At 39.0% G+C, this 20,325-nt stretch overlaps 1 protein-coding gene and 1 long non-coding RNA gene across 6 annotated transcripts; one reads left to right on the top strand and one right to left on the bottom strand.

The window, feature by feature from the left end:
* The first annotated feature begins 563 nt into the window (after positions 1 to 563).
* PTGR2 (prostaglandin reductase 2) lies at positions 564 to 14,119 on the top strand. 5 transcript variants are annotated; one of them, XM_050335135.1, is made up of 10 exons: positions 564 to 600; positions 4,710 to 4,777; positions 6,192 to 6,310; positions 7,291 to 7,482; positions 8,404 to 8,574; positions 9,586 to 9,795; positions 10,580 to 10,701; positions 11,938 to 12,025; positions 12,729 to 12,768; positions 13,899 to 14,119. In XM_050335135.1, the coding sequence occupies exons 2-10, from the start codon at positions 4,741 to 4,743 to the stop codon at positions 13,961 to 13,963; spliced, it is 1,044 nt and encodes a 347-aa protein (XP_050191092.1). In that variant the 5' UTR covers positions 564 to 600; positions 4,710 to 4,740; the 3' UTR covers positions 13,964 to 14,119. The 5 variants fall into 5 exon arrangements, with proteins under 5 accessions (XP_050191092.1, XP_050191096.1, XP_050191097.1 ...); XM_050335137.1 differs by lacking the exon at positions 564 to 600 and adding an exon at positions 2,494 to 2,628; XM_050335136.1 differs by lacking the exon at positions 564 to 600 and adding an exon at positions 2,664 to 3,078.
* Positions 10,696 to 19,292, bottom strand: LOC126650388 (uncharacterized). The gene is made up of 5 exons (XR_007631419.1): positions 19,253 to 19,292; positions 17,952 to 18,726; positions 14,209 to 14,300; positions 11,714 to 11,863; positions 10,696 to 10,843 (listed from the first exon to the last, which is right to left on the bottom strand). It is a non-coding gene; the product is annotated as an uncharacterized LOC126650388 (long non-coding RNA).
* Between the last annotated feature and the right edge of the window lie 1,033 nt (positions 19,293 to 20,325).

The raw sequence follows: 20,325 nt of genomic DNA on the forward strand, positions 1-20,325 counted from the left end.
ACATTGAGGTGCTGAAGGGAGTCCAGAAAAGCGCAACAGAGCTGGTGGTGGGCCTTATGAGGAGCAGCTGAGGGAGCTGGGTTTGTTTAGCCTGGAGAAAAGGAGGCTCAAGGTGTAGTGAGGTGGGGATTGGCCTCTTCTCCCAGGCAACAAGTGACAGGATGAGAGGACATAGTCTCAAATTGCACCAAGGTAGGCTTAGGTTGACATCAGTAAGAATTTCTTCACGGAAAGGGTTGTCAGGTATTGGAAGAAACTTTCCAAGGAGGTAGTAGAGTTGCCATCCTTGGAGGTGATAACGAAACGACTGGACGTGGCACTCAGTGCCACGGTATAGTTGACAAGGTGTAGATCTGTCAAAGGTTGGACTCGATAATCTTGGAGGCCTTTTCCAGCCTTCACGATTCCGTATGATCGTGTGTGATTCTGCGATTCGGCCGACGAGCCGCCACCCCCGCCACAGCCCTTCGCGCCGCCAGGCCGGGCTCGGGGCATCGCCGCTTTAAGGGGGTGTCCCAGCCCTGCCCTGTTTAAGGCCCGCGCGCGCGCGGCGGGCCCGGGGCGGGGCTGGTCGCTGAGGGGCGGTCGGGGCGGCTCAAGGTGAGGGGGAACCGCGCGGGTCCCGGGGAATGGAGCCGTGCCGGGGGACACCGGGGGTCCCGGGGAATGGAGCCGTGCCGGGGGACACCGGGGGTCCTCCTGGGGGCAGCTTGGCAGAGCCCGCCCGGTCCTCCTTCCCGGGAGTCGTTTCCGCGGGCATTAGCGCCTCCTCGCTGCGGGGCAGGCGGGGATACAGGTGTGGCGCTTGGAAAAGGCTGCTGGGATCGTCCGATCCCTGGAACGGCAGCGGGGATGGAGCTTTACTGAACTCCCGGATCCCGGGGCGGTGGAGCGATCCCGGAGGGGAGGAGGCCACGGCACCTGCAGATGAGCCCGTAGGACCGACCCCCCTGCGCTGCCGCTCGCCCCTCTCGGTTTCCCGCCCGGGGCTGTTCTGTCCGCAGCTTCTGGCGCTGATCACGACCTGCCTGCAAGACAGTCCGCAGGGGCTCCTCCGCCTTTGATAGCAGGGATTCCTAACGTGGTCTTTGGGCATACCTGGGAAAGTGGATAATCAGTGGGCTCTCTGGGATTGCTCTCACTCGGGAGCCTGCATACTGCATCATAGGCTTCCCCCCAAAATAAAATCCCATCGGGTGATGCGCCTGCCTTTCTGGAAACAATCTGCATTCCATATGTGAACTTCTGCTAAGAAAAAAATAGGCCTTGTTTATATATAAATACGTTTTAAAATAATTTTCAGCAACTGCAATACAACTACTTATTTAAAAAAAACCCAAACCAAAAAAACAAACAAAAAACACAAAACAAACAAACCAAAAAAAAAAAAAGAAGCCCAAGATGCAGTACCTGCGAACTTTTATGTCTTGGGGTTTTTTTTGCACCCAAATCTGAAAAAGTAAAATTTACATAGTCCTACTGTACATAGATATGAATGTGTATACTTACTGGAACTTTTGCTCTGTATGTCAGTGAAACGTGATAAAAAGCTCAAAGATATTAGGCTTCGTGGAATATAAAAAAAAAAATGGCTGGATCAATATCCTACTACTACTGTCATTCTTTCTTTTTCATCTGCTCCTTTCTTGGAGGAAAGACTGCATCCTGCCCTCAATCCTTAACAGTGTGTCAGGAATCCTACATGAAAAAAACACTGTGGGAGGAACTACACACCAGAGTGATAAGACATGGAACATTAGGAAATCTGGATTTATTAGTTCATTTCATGAAAGTACTTAACTTTTTTATGGCATGTGTTTTTCTCCATTCATGACAGTCAGTATTGATTCTGGCTTGTAAGTAATTAACATTCATCAAATGTAGAGCTCCTTAGCGATGTGGTGGAGACTTTGGTGCTTAATCCATTACATTTTCTTTTCTATGTCTGTTTACCTCACCTTACTAGTTGCAGGTGTGTTTTTCGTTTGTAGTTTTGGTGTTTCCTGTTTTTTTTCTTTTTTTTACCAGTCATTCCTGTCTCAGTTTCCTTGGTTCTGTCCCATTCATCATTCCCAGTTTCTTCAGTTCTCTCTCCTCATGCTGTTTCTCTTTTCTCTGCTTTACCGGCCTTTAAGTTGCTATTCTTGCCACGTTTCTCTGTTCTAATTCCTAGTCCCAGTTCTTCTCATCTTTCTTTCCTGCTCATTCCTCATTCAGAGTCATTCTTTCCTGAAATTTCTTTCCTTGAGTTTCCTCTGAGGATCCTTGCTCCAGCCATTTTGACACTGTAGTTTCAGAAGACTTCCAAGTATTCTTGTCCTCTGTTTAAATTGACTGCTTTCTTCCTTCACGCTGCCTGGGTCTAATACAGGACTACCTTCTCTTCCTCTTTTTTTTTTTTTTTTATTAGGCTGCACCTGGCATGGGCTTCAACAACTTGAAAGCAGGTGTATCATTCTGGCAAAAGTATATGTAACTGAAAAGTGTCTCTTACAGGCAGCCTCAGAAACAAGAAGTTCTAGGAACCAAGCCTGGGACAAATTAACAAACTGGAGCATTTTAGCACTGAGGAATTTATTTAATGCTTTTAAAAGGAATTGTTGTGGGTCTCTGCAAAAATGGGGAAAGGCAAGTGAGCAAAGGGATAAGAATAAAACTAGGTTAAAACATACTCTCATGAAGATATTGCTGTTGTGCTGCTTAATGGTCCTGTTGTACTTATAGTATTGGTCAGATAGTGTGAACTTGGCATAGAATGATGATGTTAAAACTTGCAATTCATTTTTATTCTATTTGATTTTAAAGTGTAAAACCCACTCAGATTGTTTTTGTTTGGAAAAGCTAAAAAATACTAATGTGTGTTGCTTTGTGTTGTCTTTAAAAAAAAAAACAGAGTCAAAAGCATCCTTCATGTTGGCATTATGCATGTATTGGAAAAGACCGTGTATGTGATGCAAATCTCCTTTATTTCACTTTTAAAAAATCTGTTCTCTCTCTCCAAAAGCTTTCCTCAGTTTACAGTGCTAAAGGATGGTGCCTCTACTTATTTTCTTAAGTCACTTTCGTATTGTTTATAAGGTGAGGAAAGCTTGATTCGCAGTATGCTGTGCTGTTAGTGTGACCATTTGCTTGTGTAACGGTGTTGCTGACTTGCACTGTAAGTGCAGTTGTATTTAGAAATAAATGGTCCATCTGCAGTGCTGTATTTACTGTGGCAGTTGTCATAAAATGAGTGACAATTCACTTGCCAGCTTAGCTTTCTGTCCACCCACTCACAGTATCTGGAAGATCTTCAAATTGAATTAGTACACATGCTCCTCAAACAGAAGCTGTGAGAACGACCTGGGAAATAAACAGCATTTTTGTTCCCTCAAAATGTCAGGCATTCAAAGAAGTAGTCAAAACTTACACCAGATACTTTTTCCACTCACGTCTTTCCAGACTGTTGTTCTAAATTGTTTTGCCCAAAGAACTCTGCAGGTCACTTATTTTTCACTGATGTGATGGTATAAAGACACATTTGAGGTTCATGCCTTATAGCTTGTAGCATCCTTAGGTCTTGAAATACTGAAAAGAAATTAACTCTAGAACAAATTTTGCTCTTCAAGTGCAAACACAATCAAGTGTCAAAAAGTGTTAAACCTTTATCTCTTTTTTTTTTTTTTTTTTTTTTTTTAAGTAAGATACGCGTGTTTTGAGTCAGTTGTGGGTTTTAGAGGAGAGGGAAAGGCCAGGGATGCCTTTCTCCTGATAACTTTTTAATTATGTTTTCAGCACTCCAGTCTATATTTTTGATGGTTTTGAGTGCTGTAATGTAAGTGGTGATGATGTACTTTCAAGGCTCATCTTCTAGCTTCACTCCAATTTGCTGTTCTTGTCAGCAAAATAAACATTATGACAAAGACATCAGCTATCATGTTTCATTCCATAATGTCCTTGGTTCATGTGGATGTTGGTTATTTATGGCACTCTGCTGAGAATAGTAGTAACACTTTTATTTTTGTATTGGCTCAGAAAGCAAGATCATGATTTTTCTCCTATTAAATCAGGTTAATTCCCTCTTAATCACTCTGGCATCTCACAAGTGCAAGACCACAGATTTACAGTCTTCTTTTAAACTGTTAAAAGTCAAGGAAAAATTATTCTATAGATCAGATCAAGTGGAAACCCAATTATTTCTTATCTCTGGGCCAGACCATTTCTTAGGAGAAAATACACTGCTAGTAGAAAGAATTGCTGTTTCACACAAAACATCTTACATAATAATCTCTTTTTATCAAGTACCTGCAAACTGATATTCTGATGTGCCTTTTATTGAGTGGCACCTGACTTTGAATGCAAAGCTGTCTCTGTGTCTTTTGTGTGGGAACAGAGTGTTCTCAGTCAGCACAGGAAAGTGAACCAAGCATATTTCCTCCAACCTGGGGATGATCTTACAAGCAGTATGGGACATTACAATTTTCAGTCTTTCCAGCATGTGCTACTGTGACATTGTATAAAGTCACAGCTTTAACAAGATAAATAGGGAAGCTCCACACATTTGTTTATTTTATATGTGAGGTTAGTTTAAATGATTTTTGGGTATGGATGCTGAAGTTGGTAGGGCCCATCTTTCATCTCCAGTTTCCAAAGTACTGAGTACTTCGCCCCATATTCTGTTTTCAAGAAAACTTATATTTCAGTCCTTCAAACAATGTTTTCTTTTGTAGAAAACCAGTGTGAAATTGCTGCAAAGCAGAGATGATTATACAGAGAGTAGTGCTGAATTCGCGGCCTGGTATGTATTTCTCTCTGATAAAGAAGCAATTGTGTGTCTTATGGTTGCCTTATGCTCCAAAATGCTGAGGGTAGAAACAGGCACTAACTTGAGATCTTGGCATTTGTATGTCTTAATATTGAATACAGCAATAAATTTGTCATGAAGTGCTTTTATTTAGTCTGTATATACAGATTCTAAACTCTCGGGTGAGGAAAAAAAGGGTTAATGCATAATATATGAGAAAACTTTTAAGTGTAGGGGTTCAAAGGGAAGAAAGATTAGCAAACTTGGCTTCTTAGTTCTGACATTTGTTCTGGCATTTTAAGAGATGACTAAAATATGTTGTTACTATTAATTTTTGCTTCTTTTTAGTAAATTTTGGATCTTTTTTCCCATGTTTCAAAGTGGTTTTTAAATTTATAAATTTATACTCTTGAGGTTTTGTTTACTTTCTTGCTTACACATTTGCCTTGTTATGGATGTCAGCACAATGGTTTAAATAGTGAGTTCATAAATTTTCTTTTGTAGAAGACGTTAAGTTTTGCAGGGAGTATTGTATGCTGCTTAATGCCAAAATAGTCCTAAGCAGTAAGAACTGTTGTGTGATCTGCAAATAAGTCTTTCAAAATGTTACAGCAGCAGCCTGCTGGGGTTGTGCACTCTGACTTAAAATATGCAAGGGTGTCTGGCTGTCTCCTTTTAGTGCCAGTGGTTCCAATTGTCAGTCCGATTGATCCGCTGCATGTGGTACCAAGCTGAGGATGAAGGCTCCAGTTCTGGGGCTCTTGGCACAGTTTTACAGGTGTTTCTGGGAAGCTTTAATTTGAAGAGGTCTGTCTGCATATGCAAAGAGATGCTCTAGAAGCATATACCTGTGCAGTGGCTGTGATCTGTATTCCCTCAATCCTACCTGAGTCAAAAGAGGCAGAAGGTTGAGAGTTTAAAACTGGTTAAAATGTATGGACGTTTGCTCTTGGCAGAACAGTGCATGATGATTTTGTTATGTGAGAGAAGTCCCAGTGCATGTCTTAGTTTTGACCATTAGGGGCTTTTCAGCATGTAAGAGTATACAGAACCATTTTTTAGAAGGGGAACAGTTCCTGATTTTACTTTTTTAAATTTGCCCTAATTGTTCATAACAATCATGTGTAGCAAGCAGCATGGAAACTGTCAGTCAGTGCACGTACCTGGTACTGGCTCAGGTAGGCATAAGCTGACGTATCAGCGTGTCTTCAGTTTGGATGGTGGAAGTGCACCCATTTAAATTGTAGTTTGATACAAAATCTGAAAGTTGGTAGGTAGTTTTATACCTGAGTAAATACATAACCTAACTTACTCTAAAAAGCACTACCTTGAAAAAAGGCCTTCCCATATTGATTAAGGGAAGCTCTATATTGATTCATTTATTTGTTTGATTTTAAAATAATTCCAGGGAAGAATGGAGTGCCAGTGGCTGAAAACTTCCGACTGGAACAAAGTACAATAGCGGATACAATCCAAGCAGGACAAGTGCGTGTTAAAACCCTCTATCTCTCTGTGGACCCTTACATGGTAGGTGATAGACTTAGGGCTAAGCCAGAATTTGTTTTATAAAATACCTTCAACTCTGTACCTGTCATGATGTTTAACACCAAAGTTACCAATTATAGGACTCTAGTATATCTCTAGTATAACTTAGTAATTGTATTCATTCTGATGGAGTTACATTGGGAAGGAATTTGGCTTTAACGTGCCTTGGATAAATATAGGAATATGACTTTATAGAACTAGGAAGGGACTGAGAACCCTGGTGTACCATTACAGATTTGTTTGTATCAGCTTTTTCTTTAAGCTTTAAAATTCTGTAAGAATTTTGCCTTTCTTATATATGTATTTTCCAATTCTGTACAGTTGTAGAAATCATGTGGTTGGGAGAGTTGGGGATGAAATGAAAGTGGGAGAAGAACCAGAGAGACACAGTCTGTAAAAGTTTGCTATAAAGAGAATTCTGAACATTTATTCCCTGCATAGATGGAGATAGTAGAAAAGTCTAAATTTCTGGAAAGTAGGTTTAGCTTGGGAATTAAGAAGAAGTTAAATACTTTATATCTCCCCCTGTTGCCGAAGTTAGTACTTCAGGATTATTAAAGATTTCAAGATGTTTCATTAAACAGATCTCTGTCAAGGATGGTCCACATATGTTTGACTGCCCTTCAGTGCACAGGCATGGTCTAAGTGATTTGTGGGTATTTTTTGCAATCCTACATTTCTAAGATTCATTCAGTAAAGGAATGGAATTTGTAGTATTCTCGTCAGATCCGAGCCAGTCATCTTTGGTTGCCTTTGAGGCAACATCTGTAGAATGTGCAGGCTTTGGTGACATTGCTGGAGGAGATCAGAATGGTCCGTCCTCCTTTGTACTGAGCAAACAAGGGGAGAGAGGGGTCTAAGACAAGATGATGAATATTTGGGGCTTACTGAGAGATTTTTGAGGAACCCTTTGTGTTTGAAGTTTTAAACACATCTGCTCCAGTTAAAGCCTTGTCTTTCAGCGCTGCCGAATGAATGAGGACACTGGCTCCGATTACCTGCAGCCCTGGCAGCTCTCTCAAGTTGCTGATGGTGGCGGTGTTGGGGTTGTGGAGGAGAGCAAGCACGATAACCTCGCTGTAGGAGACTTTGTAACTTCCTTCACCTGGCCCTGGCAGACAGTGGCAATTCTAGATGGCAGCTTGCTACAAAAGGTAATGTAAATGCAAACCCTGGGTTGTCATTATTTCTTTTACTAAACCTTTTTTTTTTTCCCCTAAATAACTGCTGAGGCTATTAATGTTAACTACTGTTAGTGATACTATTTTTTAGTCAAAAACAAGCCAACGTTATTTGAACAACTAGTTTTCAAAAGGCAGATCCAGTCATAGGTGCCAAAACCTGTATCAATTTCTCCTTGTTTCATAACAAAGAAAAATGTAAATGCTTTTCTCGGTTACCAGACACACCAGTATTATTTCAATTGTTGTTTTTTAATAAATTTACCCGAAACTCCTTCTGTTAATTAAGTCTGATAATTATTCTAGTAGAACTACTGATCCATAAGAGTGTAGTTGTAAGACAAAAAAAGCTTTAGATATGTTTAATTTAATTTATTTCATTAATATATGTTATTATAAGCTTTCACTTGAGATTTTACTTCCACAGACGAAAGGGTATTCAGTATTAAGTTGAAAGTGGAGAGGGAACAGTGCACTAGATATAATGTGTTGATTGTTCTCTTGTAACACAGAAAATTATTGCAGTTAGAGAATTTATACTTTCCAATAAACTCCTTCCTTTAGGACCCTTTGCCATGGATCTGCAATCACAGTATTTGATAAAATGGTGCATTTTTATTCCTTATAGGAATTGTTCACTTGCTGGAAACTTCTTGTCTCCCAGCTACATTTTGACGCTTCCATAATTTAAGTTTTTGTGAGTGGCTTTGCTTAAAAACTTTTTCTAAAACTATGGAAATATAATTATGTGAACTTGTTGCTAGAATAGACCTAATTTAGAGATAGCTCCTCCCCTACCAGTTGTGCCTTGCCTGGAAAATATCCTCAGTCAATCAAACAGCAAAACCTCACCTTAAAAAACAAATGAAGACCACACGCGTCTCTGTTGTGTAGCTTGTTCCACAGCTTGTGAATGGACGCCTTTCCTACTTCCTCGGTGCAGCTGGCATCACGGGACTGACGGCCCTGCTGGGTGTCAGGGAGAAGGGACACGTGGCTGTGGGTGCGAATCAGACAATGGTGGTGAGCGGAGCAGCCGGTGCCTGCGGCTCTTTGGCCGGCCAGGTAGGATGGGCTTAAGACACGTGAACGTACTCTGTGACTAAGTTTTGTCTTCTGGAACATGTTGGAACATGCTGGTTACTAAACACGTGGATAAAATCACTGTAAACATGAGTAGGTATAATCCCATGGGAAGGGCCAGTTTCATGGATTCGGCACACACTCTCACTGAGACAGATTTTAGGTGTGAAAGTAAGCGTCATGAAACTGGGATAGGAGAGAACAGTCCATGGTGATTACTTGTTGCTAGCAAAGTAAAGTAGATGGTATAAATACCTGTATTTATATATATTTATATAGTAACCTGCCACCTGAACACTGTCTTTGTATTGACTAGAGACTTTAGGTTTTTTTCTGTATTAGAAAATAGTCAGTAAAAAAATGTGGTAAACCCTTCTTTGTGCTGTATTCCATGACATTCTTTGTGTTTTGAGATTTACAGCTCTTTTGTCCTCCTCAGTCTGCTTTGCACACTGCTGCAGTGTGTATGTGCATATCTATAAATATATATAATATATACTCATATACACACAAGCAAACTTTAGACTTACTAATAGAGAGAAGCTATGAAGAAACAATACATAAGCAAATGGATGAAGAATGTATTTACATCCATGTCTTTTTTTTTTCTCTTTTGTTATCTAAGTTATGTTACGTAGCAGATGTAATTGTATACTATTTTTGGTTCTCAAGTACTACCAGTCATTGGTGAGTCTACAAATTAAATCTTCTGTAGTCAGTGAGTTATGGAAAGATGGCAAATTGTACCTCCCCTTATCTAAGTGTGAGGAGGGAGTGACAAGAGGCAATTGTGTCACGTGAGATGGGAGTGTGTGCTGGACTTCGCTGTCTGGGGTTCAGTGGATGGGGGATAACTGTAACACTCTCTAAGGTCCCCTTTCATCCACTGGTACCTGTATGCAGATGAATGATCTAACTTGTCTTTATGGTTTGGGGTTTTTAGTTGTTTGTTTGTTTTTGTTTTTGTTTTGTTTTTTAACTGTGTGCCTGCAGATTGGCCGTCTGGAGGGCTGCTCTAGAGTGGTGGGGATTGCTGGCACAGATGAGAAGTGCTCCATTTTGGTCCAAGAAATGGGGTTTGATGCTGCTATCAATTACAAGAAGGGAAATGTGGCAGAACAGCTACGTGAACTCTGCCCAGGCGGTGTGGATGTTTACTTTGACAATGTTGGTGGAGACATCAGTGATACGGTTATAAGTCAGGTGATTATTCCAGCTGTCAGGCTTATTCCAGTTATTCTGCAGTGTCTGCACGCCCAGCTTTGAATTAATTCATATTAGAGTTCAGCCTGTAATACAGCAGAGCAGGTTTTCCACTTCAGTGATCTAACCCAGGCGTTGATCCTGGTCTTGAGGAGAAATTAGATATTTGAAATCAGTGTTTGTCATATGGACCAACCTGGCAGTACAGTAATAGAAACACAGTTTCTGTTTCTTGTCTCTCACATCTTAGGCCAGGAGTCTTGTTAATATTCTGTAAAAACTTTGTCTATCACCGCAGTAATCTTGTGTTTTGTCAGCTTTGGTTTTCTGGTTTGATGCAGGACTAGTTCTGCTGGGCCTCCATACAGACTTCACTGTTAACATACAACCACTCTGTGTCATGGCAGGGAGGCTTTGGTGGCAATGGCATCTTTGGGACTTCTAAATCACACTGTATCCAACAGTTGTATTAAACTTCTCTGTCCTATTACCCCTCTTCTGTCAAAAAGGGCACACAGTAAGACAACAATTTCTTATCTTCCTTTTATTTAGTGCCTTTTTAAATTACATTAGGCTGTATAGCATTTATTTTTCCACTGTTGCTTTGCATTTACGTATTTGAATGCTGTCATAGGTTGTTGGGACTGCATGCCATTTTCCCACCCTTTTATAGGAAATGTGGCTCATGTGAAAGTTTTGCAATACAATATATTGCATCTCTTAGAAATTTTAGTTTCTGAGACAGAGGAATGTAATTTTTCTCACTCTGTGCTGTCCCAAACAGATGAATCAGAACAGCCATATCATCCTGTGTGGACAGATTTCTCAGTATAACAAAGATGTGCCTTATCCTCCTCCACTGCCTCCTGACATAGAAAAAATACGGAAAGAAAGGAACATCACAAGGTACGTTTCTCCTCCAGAACTAGTGACCAGGTTCCAGGTCAATTGCACATGTGATGTTGTGACTGATGTTTGGAAGGTAGTCTGTAGATCCTCAACAGACGCGTGTAATCCGAGCAGAGTGTTGCCATGCCTAAAAAGGAAACTGTAATCACAATGTCAGTAAATGCCTTCTCTTACGTTTGTCTTTATCGGCATAAAAAATGGGAAGTGATGTTGTTACACAGACTCGCACATATCTGTTCTTACACTTTTTTTTGTGATGGATAGATTTAGTCCTGGAATTTCTAACAGATTCTTCAGTACAAGAGAAGGTGCTACTGTGGTTCTGTTCTCAGACATGCCTTCTCAGAGCACCTTCTCTCAAAGTGTAGTAATTCAGGCAGAGAGAAAATCAAATATTTTTGGAGTAAGGATGCAGCTGATGCAGTGATTTTATTGAAATTACATTTTTAGTATTTGGGGTTTTTTAGATAATGGGACTGTAGGTGTGACATATACAGGTAAAACAGTTTTGCTGTGACTCTGGGAATTGCTGAATCTCCTCTCAGGATTCAGATGCATCTAAGGTAGAGATCAGAAGCAGAGTCTTAGGAGACTTTTTAGTCGTTGCATATCACAAAGCTGGGGAGACTTTTGATTTCTGTGCAAATGGATTGACCTCTTCTAATTAGAATTCTTTTCTTGTCCCTATTACTGTTGTCTGCAGTTTCAAAAAAAAATAGATAAAATTAGTAGAATACAATGGAGAATTTAGTCAGTGTGTTGCTACAAGTAATTATGATTTTTGATGATCATTTCAGTTTCTTGATTGCTATAGAAAGCTGTGACAGCAGGATATGCAAAATTTTGAGTAGCCTGAAGTTAATGTATAGTCACCATCTAATCGCAGTGCCATTAATTATTCTCTCTACTACCAAAAAAAAAGAAAAAGGTAAAAAATAATAAGAATTCACTTACATTTTATGGACATTTGCTTATTCTGGTGATACTACTTCAGTTTTATTACTCTTACCTCTGATACTTGAACAGAATTACTTGTCTAAGACCGATGTTTCTGTCAAGTTCCCACTGCACGGAGCTGTCACAACAAGCTGGCAAAGCTCTGAGCTGCATCTCGTTGTAATTCGTACTCATAACCCTTCAGTTTCAACAATGCTGTTTCCTGAAAATATTTGTAAAGATTTTAAAATGTTTACCAATGTTTCTTAAATCAAAACTCATTCTTTTCTTTCACAGGGAAAGATTCTTAGTGTTGAACTACATGGACAAACACGAAGCTAGTGTATTACAACTCTGCCAGTGGATCCAAGAAGGTAAACTGAAGGTGAGAACTTTTAGATTTGATCAATGGCCTTTGACACTGTCTCCTCAGATCATGGTCTGACTACAAAACCAATTTCTTTGTCCCCGTCTCTCTTACTGTGCCTCAGAATTGAACAGACTTTCTTAAGAATGTGTAAGTATGACTGAAAGCTTACAAGATAGCACTGTTTTAGAAGGTACCTGTGAGCATGATCTGACTGTAGTATGACAGACTTCTCTAATTACATGCTGCTCATGTCTGTATTATTTATTTCAGTACAGGGTGCACTTTTTACTTAAAGGATCAGGCCTTCAAAAATATGGCTTTCAAATATCTGATCAGTTAAGTGTCCAGAATGCTGCTGAGGATCTTGTCTGAAATTTTATTTCAAGTTTTGTAATTGCCATTTATTATTTTGTGATGGGTATATGCTTAAATTATACCTTCAGACAGAGGCCTGTCTGAACTAGTTTTTGTTTCTTCTAGTGATCAGTAAATTTTCCTGGGAAAATCCTAAGATGTGAAATTTTGGAAGGGGCAGGGATCTAATTGAAGAACTAAACACTTCCTTTTCTGACTGATGAAAGAGTCTGATCCAAACAGAGCACTGTCCATTGTAGCAAGAGAAGTCTTTAGATTGTGGCAGTTTCTTGGCGTGTTTCTAAAAAATGTGAAAGGCTAATCTTGTTTGAAGAAAACTAAAAGGACTTGTTTGCACTGACAGGTCAGAGAGACCACAGTAGAAGGCTTAGCAAACATCGGTGGTAAGATTTTTACATCATTTTCTAAGAATAATAATAACCTTATTAAATACAATGATATTAGAGGTTAACTACCTCCTTTGTTTCATTTACCAATTCAGATTTTTGTATTTTTCAAAACCATGATTTTTGTTATAATAAAATATTTTTTCATGAGGTATTAAAATGTTCTGTAAGAAAATTATTTTACATTTAAAAAAATCATTGAATATAAATTTAGATTTTTTTTTCTAGACTGCTACCTTAGCTGCTGCTGATAGTCATCCTGATCTTACTGATTTAAAATGCTGCCTGTTTCTTAGAACTTGAGTGTAAGAAAATGCTATTTTGACAACTTTGAAATTATACTTTAAAAAAGCCCAATATCTAGCAGAGGTTGTTATTGGATTTGCTAACGAAAAATAAAATTGAAAGTACATACAGGAAGGGGCAAAGCATATTACAGATTGCTAAAGAAAGTAATTTTTTTAACAGAACAAAATATCATGTAACCTGTTCAAAATATTGTAACAAAGGAAATATAAAAATAAAGCGGGTCTTGTGACATGAGCCATGTGATCAAAGATGTACTGTAAGAATGCTTCCCTGTCAAGTAAGGGGGAAGAGTATGATTTAGTCCATTTAGTCTTTAGTCCCACAAGATTGGAACTCATAGAATTAGGTGATAACCAAATCTTAGAGATTCCAATTTATTCTAGTCATTTCTAATTGCTTCTTACTGGTATACATATGTATTTCGAAGGAATTTGGTCAAATATAGCAGTCATATTTCATACTTTCATATTTTGTTTACTCAAAGGTATATTCTTTTGTACCAGCTTCTCACACTATTATACAATATTTATAAGCCTTTTCTCTCACAAAGGCTTGCAAAACCTTTGGGGGCTCTCCAGTCATGCCTTGTCTCTCTGTGATGCTTGCATGACATATCATAGAAGCAGCAAATGTAATCCTTAATTTGTATAGGGTCAGACAGTAGCTTACAAGTCAGGTTTTTTTAATGATGACACAAAGCTGGCCCAAAACGGGATCTCTCCTCTTCAGGGAGCTGTTTAATACGTTTGCTTCTACCATTTTTGTTTTCTTTTTTAAAGGTTACTTGGCACTAACTTATTTCATTACTTCTCTTGAAGCTGCTTTCCAGTCCATGATGAGCGGAGGCAATATTGGAAAACAGATCGTCTCAGTTTCTAAGTAAAAGTCATTGGTTTAAGAAAAATAATTGCCCTCTGTCTCTAATAGTGAGGAAGCTTTCACTTATACTAATTTCCATTTTTAAATAAACAATCAAGTTGTTCTGTATGGATTGAAAGCAGAGATTTTGGGATGCTAATAAACTAAATAGAACTGCAAACAGGAATGCGATCATTTATACTTGAAATGGGTCCATTTTGAGTAGGTGGTTAATGGGTTGGTGGGCACCATCTCCCCTGCTGGAATTACCTTTCCTCCAGTTACTGCTCAGTCCTGCTGACTTCACTCCTCATGGCTCTTGTCCAGACAGCCCATTCATTTTGGGATTGTGTTCCGTTTCCCTTAAAACAAAGGATTAGCCAAGACTACAAGTTTCACAATTCAATTGCTTAGTCATATCTGCCTAGCTATAGCTCCTGATTAACAACAACAGAAGTCCAAAATTTGGTTCAAATCTTGAGGGACTAGATATCACTAGGAACAATTTCCAGTAAGTAATTTGTACACAGCCGCCTAGTTTTGGTTTTAGAAGAATTTACTGGTGTAGATGTGCATCATTCCCATGCTACATTGTCTCAGTGCCCAGGAACTTCTCTAGGAATTTTTAATTTACTAGTGTAAGTTTTCCCTGACAGTTCAGTCAATCCAGCTATTAATTTTAGAACATAACTATTCCTATTTTTTCCAGATAATTGCAGTAAAAATTTCAGTTCTAGAATTCTCTAATACCAAAGGTATTTCCATTTGCCATCTGAAGGAAATTTCCACCGATCTGTCTTGTCCATTTCTCTGTATTGTATCATATCCTCTGTTTTCAGAGCACTTGAAAGCTAATTCATTTACAGTTCCCTCTGCATGCAACCTGAGACCTTAATCAGAGATCGTTCAGGTGTAGGGTGATCCTTATTTACTCTTCTCATTCCATACTTAAGTTTTATTTTTAGAATTCCTTTTCTAAATTCCACTGTATCTTATTTTTATTATAATCTCCTGATTTTCGCTAGATTTACTGTTGTTTTCACCTCTCCAAGGTGACAGACAGAGAATCTCAAAACAGGCTGCCCAATGACAGAGGTAATGTTGCAGACACTTGATTTTCTGTTCCCTCAGTAACTTCTCTTGGCTCTGAATTTTTAGTCTAACAATGCTCTTTTACCATCTCAGTGGGGAAACTTGAAAAATGAACAGTCAGCTGAACTGTCCACAGAATGGGTTATGCATTAAGTCACTACCCAGGCCAAACTAAATGGAATCCAAGGACTGGGAAAGAAACGCTGCAAGAAAATGATTTTGTGTGCTGTGGAAAGTAAGACAAGTATCAGAATTGCCTAATATTGTTGTGATCAATATGAAAAACAGTCCTTTCATTTCCTAATGCCTAAGCTGGCCCTGAAAGAAGGAAGCATGCAGTGATGGATGCCATAAACTTTGAGGAGAAGCGACCTGCAGTATAGCATTAGATTGTCTTAAAATATCTTACTATGTTAATGAGCACTAAGTTCAGATAAAGTTGGTCCTTGGCTTTGTAATTTGATTTATAATTTCCTCCTGTTCCTGCTTCTCCAGTCACAATTCTTGGTTTCTGTAGGTTTGGTTATTCTCATTTTTGGTTTTATCTCTGTCCTGTACTACAATGCATTTTTAACTTTCTCACGGTACTTCATTTCAAGAACACTGGAATAGAAGCCAAAATTTTTATGTGTTAACTTCAATATGTTGTCATAGTTGGCAAATGGAAGACAAAGCAAGAGGTGAGCAAAATTCTATTCATTCCTGCATATTGATTGTTTATAGGTGACTAACTTAGCTGTGAAAGTTAAGCACTGTAGGCTTGTATGACTTGGTAATTGGTGTGTATATTAGAATGAGAGGCAGCAAGAAAAGCAATGATCCTGAGCACTGGCTCTAGATTTGGATTCCTGTCAACTGAATTTAATGAGGAGGGTGCTGATGGGAATACAGCCTTTCCGAACAGTGTCCCCAGTGAGTGTGCTGATGTGCCCATTGTCCCCTTTCCTTTCTTTATTCCCTCCTACATGCATAAGCCTGATAGGAACATTCAGATTGAAACAGCATCCCCATTGCTCTATGCACTCTGTGTTCTGCATTCAGTTTCTGCCAGGCAGATTAGCCTTAATGCACTCTATCACATTTAATCTTTCTGAATAAGCCTCCTCGTCCTTACAGTTCATTCTTAAAGCAAATATGTAAATGCAAAAGAAAACAACCTGCTCCAAATATATGACCAACCATTAACACTCCATTAACTCCTCCACATGACCAACCAAAACACACACACACACCCTGCAGCAAATCTGGCTTTAACCTGAGGCTCCATTGCTGCTGCTTCTGAAAATCGGTATTGATGCAAAAATATTTTTACAAATGAGAGTATTGGGTGCTTTTTGGGGCATGGTGTCACCATGGTGTTTTCCTATTTCCTTCTACCTTTGAACGCTAACCCACATAAAAGTTACAATGTCCTATAATGTGCATTTCCCTATATATGGCATCCTCCAATCTATCAATTTTATTTCCATTTCAACAGCCTGTTTTGAGAGAAATGTCTTTTATTCTTAAAACAGAGGACTGTTCTCTTTTATTTCAGCCTGCTTGGAAGGAAGTATACATAGGGTAGTATTCAAAGCAAGAGAATTAAATACCTGTATATTTCAAAAGAGACTTCAACTATGAACTGTGGTGAGTTTGTGTTGTGTGAATGTAAGAAAGCAATCATAATAATAACCACTACTGAACAGGTGTTAAAATGTTAATTTTCCTTTGATATGTTATGGGTGAAAGGCTCAGTTTAATATATTTATGTTTCCAAAGTTACATTTGTTTGTCCAAAGTACAAATTTTATTCTTTTCAACAGTACTTGCTGAAGAGCTAGTCCAGAGTGAGCTCATGTCTGGCACTGTGAGTTGACACACCTTTCAGAAGTAATCATCTTCTAGGAAGTTATTTTTCACAACTGAAACACACTGTGATAAAATTATAACATTCCCAGCACTATTATTTTTACAGCAATTGCTTAGTAATCCACACAAGTCATAAATCTACTAAGAGCAGTGATGTGAGGGGTGATCCAGAGTGAGATCATGCTGAGGTATTGATTCTTTACTGTAATAAAGGCAGCCTGATTGCAGCAGCATTCCTGTAGTTAGGTAAGCTATGGAGGGCAATACAAATTCTAGCAGCATTAGTCAAGTGCCTTTGAGGGAAAAAAAAAAAAGATGGGAACAGTCAAAGTAAACTTCATCCTGATACCCCCAATGTTTAGGATTCTCACCGAAGTATTTCTTTACCTGTGACTCCTGCTTCATGTTACCTCCTAAGAACAAACAAAAACCAAAGGGAGAAGATTCTTCAAACCAAGTACTAACAGTTATAAAACAATATTTTTTTTCACCCTAATTTCTCAATTATTGTAATAGATAGGCTCTTCAGCTATCATATATTTTGTACTGTGAGAGCTGTCATTTAACAAAGGGTGACAAATAACTGGTAACAAAAATGCAGTATGCTTTGGATGTAGTAGATAGGTAATCACTGGCTGTAGAAGCACTAGTATTTGTCTCAAGAAGCTTTACCTTACGAAGGCAATGAGTGATAGTTCCTAAGATCTTAAGCAAAGGCAAGCATGAATTCAGAGTAGGAGTTGTGTGACAGTTGTCCCTAAAGCAGGATTGTTTCACCTGGTGTGCAAGAGCCGCTAATCAATACACTGAGTCGAGATACTTGATTTTATTGCCATTCTGTAGAATAGGATGCTAGGTATCTAACACTATTGTCCCTGAAAAGTGGAATCTTTCACCTGGTGTGCCAAGCCAGTAGACATACAAGGTTGAAAGGGGTGCTAGGTGGTAACCCCCAAAGCTAGCACACCGAAGGCCAAAAATACAAGCATACGTATACAGTTCTGTTGAGGCAATATTGGCACGATGAATCGACATTTGGCTAACCTGCATTTGGCTTAAATTTCTCTCACCTTGATTTAAAGGTGCATTCTAAATTCATTGTGCACGTTCACTGGGTAGGGCTCTTCACAGGCTGAGAGCCTCAGCTTCAGAGGTGTGGTTTTCACATTATAACCTGCTAAGTTCACGCAGAGGACACAATTTCTCAAGTTAGTTGTAACATTTTTAACCCCCAACCTTCAGAGGCTTGTTTGGGCTGGTGTAATTGTTGCTGGCTTCAGGAGCTCTCTAAATACAGTCACATAGTCTAGTTTAGAAAGGAGACATTCTTATAATTTTTACTAGTTATCTATTTTAGCAAACAGAGGAATTAGTGTTCCTTTGCTACAAGCTGCATAGTCTCTTATTAATTACTGTTCTATCTTCTATTAATAATTCTCTTGCTTCTCAAGGCAACTAGTCTGTATGCTCAGTCTTTCTCTTGAGTCAGTGGGTTTCTTGGGTTGGTGGTCTGTGGGTCGGTGGTCACGATCTCCCCCTGCCAGAATTACCTTTTACCCAGTCAGAGCCGATTTCAGCACAGCTGCTGAGTTGGCTTAATTAGTTTCTTCCTTATCTTGGGGGTTCTGCCAAATATCCTTGTGGCCTGTGAATTCTCCATTCTTCATGTCCGCCATCAGTGGTACATCCTTCTTCCCAAGCTTTGTTACCTCCCACTGTGCCTGAGATCTGTGAAGCACGCCAAGCCCTCAGCTATCACGGCCAATAAGTAATTTGCTTTTCTAGTACCTGGATGTGGCTTAGAGCTGGCTTGTTTGCTGCTGTTCCATGGATTAAATCTTCTTTCTTGTTGATTTCGTGTGCAAGTATAGAAAAGATTAAACATCAAAGAATATACTTTCTTAGGAAAATTTTCACATATCTCACAGTTTGCAACAATAAGGCAGGACCCTGTGTCATAACCCCCTTCTCATTCCCTGAAATTCTCTGGGCAAATTGTGAACTATTTCCTATTTATGTTATGCATTTCACAGCATCTTGGATGTAATTCACCAATGAACACAATAATTCCTTCATAAGCAAACAGCAACGTGAAAAATTACATATGCTTTTTCTAAGGGACTTGAAAACCAAAAAGACAACCAAATGCAACTGGAAGACACTGTCAGTTATTTTTCTTTCTGAATAATTTCAAGTGTACTTTTAGGTAGTTTCAAATGAGAATTAACTTTTTTAAAGGAGCTCCTCCATGCAGATTAAAAAACCCACACCAAAACAGCCCTAAAGTATTGTAATAGAAGCTTTTATACTATGAAAGACTGATTTGTTACAGATCATACTAATGTCCCCCAGCAGTATGTACAGTACTTACTTCAGCAGTCTGGTTGCACAATCTGTCACTTGTTTTGCTCACATCACATAGCTCTGATTTGTCCTAACAAAGAGCTTGTAAAGGACCTTTGACTTCAACAGACCTTTGAATTCTCATGTTTACCCTGAAACAGCAGTACTATTTTAAAAAAAAGAGAACTATATGCCAGAAATAATGAATGCCAAAGGCATTTGCTTCTGTTCAAATAGAAAAATCAATAAATATTTTTATCCACTACTCATCCATAAACTGGAAAAAAAATGCCATAAATCATGTAACACTATGAAATCTTACACTGATGCTGACTGTAAATGCTGATACATTACAGCACGATATTGTGTTATCTCCTCAGTACAGATTGTAGCCTTTTAGAGAGCAGAAGAGCTTTAGTTTGAAAGAAGACCAAACCCAGGCAACTCATCAGGCCAACCCCAGACCTGTTATCACTGGAATGTCTTCCTTCAGTCTGCTGTGTTGATTTGTGCAGGCCAACAGAGGAGCAAATCCAGTTTTCTTTAAAGGGTGGCTCCCAGATTTATCATAATTTATCTATTTACCTGCATAGTTGTCAGAGGTTTGTCCAGTTATTAGTAGTTCTTTAAGTTAGTGGTGATTCTGGGAGATGGGCTGCATTTTATGAAACCCATTTATTTTGTTTGTAGTTGAAGGGAAAATATCCTGTGTTGTGAATTTTGTTACTTATAGGTAACTTGGGCAACCACTTGCCTACATGATAGGGACTGCTGAACTGGAAGCACAGACAAGGGGTTAGCCTCTAATAACTGAGATGTAAAGAATTAAGACATTTCAAAGACAGTATTGGTAAATAAAATCCTCCTGTGTTAAAGTGTACAGCTCAAGTAGCAAAGTTAGGATTTTCCTACTAAAGTTTTAGAATAGTGGGAAGCCGTTTAAGAAGGAGAAAATCCAAATTAACATGAGACAAAGTAAGTTTTACTTGTCTTAGGCAACAAAAAGCTGCAATAGCTGTGTCTGTAGAGCATGAGGTCAGAGATGCTTCCTGTGTAGGGTAGAGCTCTAAGCTTCTACAGTGTGCTCTTCACCATGACAGC

Source organism: Myiozetetes cayanensis, unplaced genomic scaffold (assembly GCF_022539395.1).
Source record: "Myiozetetes cayanensis isolate MyiCay16 unplaced genomic scaffold, myiCay2020 scf6-25, whole genome shotgun sequence".
In the NCBI taxonomy this organism is placed as follows: domain Eukaryota; kingdom Metazoa; phylum Chordata; class Aves; order Passeriformes; family Tyrannidae; genus Myiozetetes; species Myiozetetes cayanensis.